This window comes from Seriola dumerili, unplaced genomic scaffold (assembly GCF_002260705.1).
Source record: "Seriola dumerili isolate Sdu_G_001 unplaced genomic scaffold, Sdu_1.0 BDQW01000811.1, whole genome shotgun sequence".
Lineage (NCBI taxonomy): Eukaryota > Metazoa > Chordata > Actinopteri > Carangiformes > Carangidae > Seriola > Seriola dumerili.
The window spans coordinates 123,767-132,680 of record NW_019175066.1 but is presented as its reverse complement, the minus strand read 5'-3'; the positions used below and the strand labels follow the sequence as shown (position 1 = coordinate 132,680).

At 42.1% G+C, this 8,914-nt stretch overlaps 1 protein-coding gene across 1 annotated transcript; it reads left to right on the top strand.

Annotated features, from left to right (window-relative positions):
- The first annotated feature begins 2,451 nt into the window (after positions 1-2,451).
- Positions 2,452-8,914, top strand: slc39a9 (solute carrier family 39 member 9). The gene is made up of 7 exons (XM_022766115.1): positions 2,452-2,959; positions 3,191-3,299; positions 4,104-4,307; positions 4,674-4,742; positions 4,967-5,052; positions 5,250-5,384; positions 5,716-8,914. The coding sequence occupies exons 1-7, from the start codon at positions 2,864-2,866 to the stop codon at positions 5,947-5,949; spliced, it is 933 nt and encodes a 310-aa protein (XP_022621836.1). The 5' UTR covers positions 2,452-2,863; the 3' UTR covers positions 5,950-8,914.

The window sequence follows — 8,914 nt, the reverse complement described above, 5'->3', positions numbered from 1 at the left end:
ACATCAAAAACATAGTAAATAACGCATAAAAACGTCATAGTATAATATGTCATAACACCATCATGGTAAATAAGGCCATAGTACAGTAGGGCATGAAAATGTCATAAAAATGTCAAAAAACATCATAGTATAGTATGGCATAAAAACCTCAGTATAGTATGGCGTAAAACCGTCATAGTATAGTATGGTGTAAAAACAGCAAAAAAAAAAAATCATAGTACAGTATGGCATGAAAACGTCAAAAAATATCATAGTAAATAAGGAATAAAAACCTCATAGTATAGTAAGGCATAAAAACAGCAAAAAACATCATAGTATAGTATGGTGTAAAAACAGCAAAAACATCATAGTATAGTATGGCATAAAAACCTCACAGTATAGTAAGGCATAAAAATGGCAGTATATAGCATGGCATAAAAACAGCAAAAAACATCATAGTATAATATGGCATAAAAACCTCATAGTATAGTAAGGCATAAAAACAGCAAAAAACATCATAGTATAATATGGCATAAAAACCTCATAGTATAGTAAGGCATAAAAACAGCAAAAAACATCATAGTATAATATGGCATAAAAACCTCATAGTATAGTAAGGCATAAAAACAGCAAAAAACATCATAGTATAATATGGCATAAAAACCTCATAGTATAGTAAGGCATAAAAACAGCAAAAAACATCATAGTATAATATGGCATAAAAACCTCATAGTATAGTATATCATAAAAATGTCAAAAAACCTCTTAGTATACTATGGCATAAAAACAGCAAAAAACATCATAGTATAATATGGCATAAAAACCTCATAGTATAGTATATCATAAAAATGTCAAAAAACCTCTTAGTATACTATGGCATAAAAACAGCAAAAAACATCATAGTATAATATGGCATAAAAACCGCAAAAAACGTAGTATGTCATAAAATAGTATGTAACATCATAGTATAGTATGGCAAAAAAACCTCATAGTATAGCAAGGCATAAAACGTCATAAAAACATCATAGTATATTGAAGCATGAAAGGTAAGAAAAACGTCAGAGTATATTAAGGCGTGAACAGTCATTAGAATGTTATAGTAAAGTAAGGCATGAAAACGTCAAAAATCTTCATAGTATAGTATGGCATGAAAACGTCATAATTTAGTATGTCATTAAAAAGGCCAAAAGACGTCATGGTAAGGCATGAAAACATCACAGTATAAATAAGGAATAAAAAGTCATAGTATGGTAAGGCGTCACGTTCTGGTTAAAATGCTGTTTGGACCCCAGTGCAGATTCAGACACAGAAACAACCAGTAATTAAAGTCTGGTCAGTGAGTGGAGAGCGGGGGTTCTAATTACAAACAGGTGAGCCAGGTACCCAGTGCTGCGTCACTCCCCTGCTAAGAAGCACACATGTAGACAAGGGGGAAGAAACACAGGGGAAGACAGACAGGGAAAATAAACACAGGAAACACTGGGAAACTCCTGCAGTCACAGAGAGGCTGTGACAGTGAGGCGTAAAAAGTCATAGTATAGTATTATTATTATTATATATTTTATTATAGCATTATAGTCACCAAATAACCTAATGTGCATGTCTTTGGACTGTGGGAGGAAGCCAGAGTACTCAGAGTGAACTTGGAGCAAGCATAGGGAGAACATGCAGATTCCACACAAAAAGGCCCTAGGTCCAGGGTTCGAACCTTCTCACTGTGAGGCGACTGTTCTAACCACTTCACTACTGTGCCGTCCCATAAATAAAATCATGGTATAGTAAGGCATAAAGTCATAGTATAGTAAGGCATAATAAAATCATAGTATTCATGGCAACATTCTCATGGGATTTTTCGGGAGTAATTAAACTCTTTAAATTACTTTGATATATCCACCACTTTATGTTTGCTCCTGCTAGCAACATGACCGCTAGCCTACAAAAGGCAGACGGCAGGGTTATCTTGCTAGTTAACGCTAGCTAACATGGTTAAAACATCAGTTGACATTAGCTACCACTGTGATATTCTCGCACGACGTAAGCCCCCTTTCAGCCAATCAAGACTTAGCAAGCCTAAATCGGTTGCCTGGGAGACGCAGCCTCTTGGAGGGCACATTGGAATGATCTAATATGACTTCACTCTAAACATAGTGCGAACGAGTTCACTCAAATATTGGCAGGGACAATTCTGTCCTCTCAAAGTATTGGTAGGGACATGTCCCCACCGTCCATATGCAAACCTACAACTTTGAATTTGATGTGGTGAATTTCAAAAATATATTATTTTTTGTTACCCGTTTGTTTTTAAATTGGAAATTTTAACAAACAATCAGACATATCAGTTCTTAAATAAAAGAACAAATACAATTTCAATGAAGGGACACCTCATCACCCTCCTCCTCCTCCTCTTCCAGCGGGTCTCGCGGAGACGTGGCAGCTGGCTGACGGGATGAACTGTGACCCGGAAGTATTTTTCATCGGCACCAAACAAGAAGATGATCAGTTAGCCACTCTGTGAGCTGCTAACCTAGTCGGGAAGTTGCAATATTATGTTTGACAGCTGAATCTTGAAGAAACGATGCGGGTTATCGGCTGTTTGCAGGTGAAGGTTAACGTGTCAGGGTTCTTCATTGTTAAGATTTGAGAGCCGGAAAATTACCGAAGCTAGTTAGCTTAGCTTCGCTAACGGTATCGAGGCCAGAGGCTGTATCGTCTCTGTTTAGTTAACGTGGATGTTCGGCAGGAGGCTGAACTAAACTAACAACGGTCGTTAACTAACGGCCACTGTACGGGGCATGCTGTTTAACTCGACGAGCACGAATAAGAGTCCGTGTTAAAAGTGTAGGTGTATTTTAGCAGGAGATTAGCCGAAGAGAAAAGTGCAGCCATGGACGATTTTAGCTCGATCAGCCTGCTCTCTCTTGCGATGCTGGTGGGATGTTATGTGGCCGGGACAATTCCTTTAGCAGTCAACTTTTCAGAGGTGAGTTTCTAACACGCAAGTGCTTCCTGAAAGCTTGCACTGCTAAGCTAACTTTCTCAACAGTCACATTCCCAAAGTGATGGTTCACCCGTCAGTGCCTTTTAATCAGAGGTATTGATTGCATCATGAACTGTGTAATGTTATCAGGCGACGACTTGTGTTTTATAAGACAAAACAAACAATCAATGAGACCGTCTTATGCTGGAGATTTGTTTCTCCTTGTTTCTCCAGGAGAGGCTGAAGCTGATCACTGTGCTGGGAGCCGGGCTGCTCTGTGGGACCGCACTTGCTGTTATCATTCCTGAAGGGGTCCACGCACTGTATGAGGAAATCCTTGAAGGTAGACTTCAGCCAGGTGGATCTCCGAGTGTATTTCTATCATAACTAAAGCCACAGTGACACTGAAGGGTGATCTTGAACACAGCTCTTAGTGTCAGCTCGTTTGATTATTCTACAAGTTACCTGGAAAAGTTTGTAGTTATTGTCCTGTGTTTAAAATAATTTGACGATGGGTGTCCTATTGGCCTCAGGGTGAAGACAGAGACCATTTAATTGAAATGTTCTGTATGTGACCGGATGCTCTTTGTCAGGAGTGCCACAGGCCAGAAAGACACTGGCAGAAAACTAAGAGTAGAGCCTATGCACACACTGAGCGATTAATTAGGAACACCTGTGCACCTGCTTTTTTACGCAATCAGCCCATCGTGTTGCAGCAGGTGCAATGCATAAGATCATGCGGATACAGGTCATGAAAGTGAGGCTGACAAACCTGAAGAATGTGATGCAATCATGTCAACATGGACATGGTCAAGCCAAGCAAAGGGAGACTAATACCCAGTACTAGTAATAAAAATGCTCTCTTAGTGTAGACATAAATACTTGCCTGTGTACAGTTTGAATCGTGTTCAAACAGAGCAAAGTTCTGTGAGAGGTAAAGTACAACCAGCTGACGTTATGTAACACACTGTGTACAACACATGAGGAATGCTACATGGGTTTGTGACGGTCTCTCTGCTCAGCAGCGTCACTCTGTTCTCGATACATTAAGCTAACTGTGTTGTTGAACAGTCCATCCGCCTCTGTCTGTTCTTCCCTGACCTGTGTGTGTGTGTGTGTGTGTGTGTGTGTGCGTGCGTGCGTGCAGGTGGACACCACAGTCACGGCCAGGTTGGAGTTGTGGAGGTGTCTGAGACGAAGGCTGAAGCAGAAGTGGCCCTCGGTGCCGGTGGGAAACATGAACACAGCCATGAGCAGCTTCACGCCTGCATCGGAGTGTCTCTGGTCCTGGGCTTCGTCTTCATGCTGCTGGTGGACCAGATAGGAAGTTCTCATGTGCACAACACTGAAGGTCCGTGTTACAAGATGAAAGCATCCACAGGACTCACTTCTTTAAAATTCACAGTACGCAGGTCTGGAATGAGCTCTGGGAAAACGTGGCTTGGTGACAGCAGCTCTGTCAATAATATTCTCCAGAAGACAATCATTTTGTTGAATTACACCCAAACCACCCACACACCCTGCACAGTCAGCACAGAACCAGTCCAGAGCTTTTGTTTGAGCAGCTAATGTGTGCCAACATGCGACACCACACGATTCTTATCCAGATTCAGATTCAATCTATAATTATTGCTTTGTTCTGCTTTTATATATTTGTTAAACATATAAAAATGGTCATTGCAAATATTTTCAGACAGTTTTTTTGTGTCTGGTTTAGATCCAGAGTCAGCGAGAGTCACCTCTTCAAAAATCACCACCACCCTGGGTCTGGTGGTCCACGCTGCAGGTAGGTCTCAGGTCTCCTGATGGTACAAGATCTTATCAGTGTAAATGTCAACACTGGTGCTGTGATAGAGGCCACGTCCACACTGCTGCGTTTTCCTTTTAAAACGCATCTATTTTGAAATGAAAACAAAATGCAAATGTGATCAGACAACTCAGATATTCACTGACTTTATTATAATCAATACTTTGTAAATGCTGTTCTCATGAACTTCCTCTTTGTCTCAGCTGATGGAGTGGCGCTCGGAGCTGCTGCCTCTACCTCTCAGACCAGCGTCCAGCTCATTGTCTTTGTAGCCATCATGCTGCACAAGGTAATAATGTGGATGTGTATGTACAAATTAATGCACGTGAGAATTAGCTGAGTTTAAAAAAGCCATTTAGGAATTTGTGATGGGCACTTTTCATTGTTTTACAGACCAAATGATTAAGTGATAAAATAATCTGCCGATCATTCAATAAGCAGCAGTGCATTATGGATGTGAATCTATGTGAACCTTGTCGTCTGCAGGCCCCAGCAGCGTTTGGCCTGGTCTCTTTCCTGATGCATGCTGGTCTTGAGAGGAACCGCATCCGCAAACATCTCCTGGTCTTCGCCCTGGCAGCACCCGTCCTCGCCATGCTCACATTTTTAGGCCTCAGTCAGGTAAATAATTCAATCTATGAAATATCAGTTATCAAATTTATTTCTCTTTATTTCTCTCTCCTCTCCTAGAGGATTATTTCTTGTCGGTCACGTATCTTAAATTTTACTACAGCCTGAGCTCGAGCAGCTGTCATCTTCTTACACTGTATTACACAAATGTGAGTCAGGGCTTTGTCTTGGAACACCAGTGTGGATGGTAAGACTTCAGACAAGACATGTTTGAGATAAGATTAAATTTCATTAGCAATAAGAAATTAAATAACCGTGATACAATAAATGGATTTCATCAGTATGTGATCCAGCTGAGAGGAAATGTTTCTTCTCCCCTCAGAGCAGCAAAGAGGCCCTGTCAGACATCAACGCCACGGGTGTCGCCATGCTCTTCTCCGCCGGCACCTTCCTCTACGTGGCCACCGTCCACGTCCTCCCTGAGGTGGGCGGCGGCGGCCACAGCCACGCTCCGGCGGGAGGGAACGGAGGGAAAGGACTGAGCAAGGTGGAAGTGGGAGCGCTGGTGCTGGGCTGCCTCATTCCTCTGGTGCTGTCAGTCGGTCACCACCATTAGACCCCGCGGCTCAGGACGGAGTGAAGACGGGTGTACAGGGGAAAGAAGCAGAAACAGAGACTTCAAACATTGTGGATTTAAATGTCTTATTGCTTGTCTGCTGATGGACCTCGCGGACCAGACTGGTGCTCGTTGCGGGGACATCTCATGACTCAAAACTGAATATGAAACAGGGAACGAATGATGTTAGGGAAATCAGAGTTGTTGCGGTGACGACCAAGGCACACGACAATGTTTTTTTTTTTTTTCTTTTTTCCTCTTCCTCCTGACACTGATGACGAAACATGGTACAGCTACTGTATGTGTCCATTTCTGCCACCAGATATATTGATCTTCTTCTGCGAGGCCAGAGGACAGTCAGCTCAGCTAATCTAGATCACTGTGGAGCTTTCAGTGTTGCATTATTGTGCTTGTCCAAAAGTCAAAGAACCAACCCTGATTTCATGACAGTGACGTTTTGCTAGACGGCAGTTGCACAGTGAGATTTAGATAGTCTTGATCAAACTTGTGATATCGAGAAAGTAAAACCTTTTTTTAATATAATTGTACAGATCTCTTAGCAACAATCCAGACTGATTTGAACTGATTTTCAAGTGCCATATTAGCGAGTTTGGAGCAGAAGGAACTGCGGCGTGAGGACGTTACAGTTTGTAGAAGACGTTCCTTTCTTATTTTTCTTAGCAACACAGATGTTGTTCTCGCAGCCAGCTGTGGAGCAGGAGGAGGGATCAGCCTGAGTAAACCAGCCAGAAGCTCCTGACAGTTTTTGCTTTGGTTGGCGAGTTCGTCAAACATGCGGAGGTTTATCCTGTTAGAAAAATCAGTGGTGACGAGAATCTTGGCCTGATGGGAAGCCGAGTTATGATGGCCACTGATGGTGTGTTTCCTATAAAACCACGCGCTTAGGTTTCTGGTCTCGTCAGTTCAAAGCGGAGCGCTGCGTGAGGACGAGACGCAGCCAGCTTCAACGCATCGCAACAAAATCTGTCACTTTTCTTTGACCTGTTTAGTTTCTGGATGTTTATTTCTGTTCTGTTTTACCTGGAGAGTAATTATAGAGATTACAGGAAAGATGTATAGAAGTGTCTTCAGTGACTCTGACTATAGAGCGTTACTAAGCTTCTTTAGAGGTGGAGGGTCATTTCAGCAGCTCTGAATGAATGAGTGACTCGTCCTCTGGAGGTCGTGACCTGGATGAACTCGTGTAGGGACCATCGGCTCAGGAGGACAGACATCTTACAGGTTTTGTGAGAATTTTGAACAAACCTATTTTTTTAGTTAGTTTGCTCCTCAATAATTAATTATACCTGAGCAATAATTGTAAGAAAATGAAAAAAAAAAAAAGGGGCGAACTCGGGAGTGCAGCTGAGTGAAATGGCTACAGAGGGTTCGCCTTCATCTTCAAAGCACTCGTTATGTGATTCACATATCAAGGTCTGTCAGATAGATGCTCTTGAACGCAGCCTTGCCCCGACGTCTCCGTCTCTGCTCCATTAGAACGTGAAGCGGTTGATGCATTAAAATCTTAAGTAGGCTGCTCCCTCTTCTATCAGGACACATGGATATTGTGAGTGTTTCTGTATCACTGTGCCTGCTCACAGCAGAGCTCATGTGTATGTATATGTATGTTGTACAGAGAAACTTCTTCCACAGTCGCCACAGGTGGAACTGCTTACTCACAAATACATTTTTATTTTTTAACTTGAGTTTGTTTGGACATGGACGGACTGGTGTTTTCAGCACAGACACGAGGCTGCAGACGGTCTGACGAGTCTCTGTTTTATGTCTAAATTTAATGGTTTTACGCTCAACCTCTCAGTTAATTCCAACTTCTATGATGAGAAGAAACTCCTGTGATGTTTTAACGAGATACAGCGGCGGGTCGCACGCAGACCAGCAGCTGCATGACTGTTTCATTTGTTGCGGGACGCTGTGTATGTAATACAAAAGGGAAAAACGCACCACTGTGTTGCTCTACGCCCGGGTGTGTTGGCGGACGGCCCCATTATGTGCAATTTCATCTTTCTTAACAACGTTACGTCAGAGTCCCTGCTGAGATCTGGTTTTCCATCCTTACGAAAAACCATATGGATGAATTCAGGGTTTATGTGAATATGATTAGTGATTAGCATAATTGTTGCTGATTAATTTCCTGTCCCTTGGTCAGGCTTTGAAGCCCCTGAACTGTTTTTCTCAGATTAAATACTCATGACTAAATAAGCAGCAAAGTTAAAGTTGAAGAAAAAAACACCAGCTCTTATTCATTAATATTGAAACACTCAGCTCATCTGCTTCATCAGGACCGTGTGGGAGCCCATTGATCAGATCTGACTGACGGCGCCGAGACAAAAACACAAAGTTCAGAGCCTTTACAATTCATTCATGTTGGTCACGTTTCTTCTTCTGGTGGAGGGGGGGGGGGTTAAGACTCACTAACTAAATAAAACCCGCTGGATTATCTGGAGAAGGTGAAGCAGGACTGTTTTCCTTCAATTCATGTTTTGGAGATACATGGTTTTCACAGGACAGGGACGGGGTTCGTAGAGTTTATAATGTTTCAGTCTGGTTTACTGACACAGTTAAAGGTGTTTTATCCTCACTTCCTGGACAGTCAGAATACTGGATTTTGATTGGCCAACAGCACCAGCCCCTCATGTTAAAGTGATGTAAACCGGCTCAGAGACTTTACGATGTGGGTAAAATACTTTACTCAGAAGGTGAAGTGTCACCGGGACAAACAGGAAGTGATGACGGCACATACTGGGGCCGTTCGGAGGTTTCACTCTGGATCAGTTACACGATCAGGTTCATATTTGTAATCCTTTCAGTCGGGGTGGGTGTGTCTTTATTTTGTTTTTATTTTCTGTCATTCCAGAATGAGTCTTGCCTTATTTCCATATTTTTGATTGTGAAAATCGGTTGTAAAGCAATGTGTTTTATGACGACTAAATTAAAGTTTTTTTAA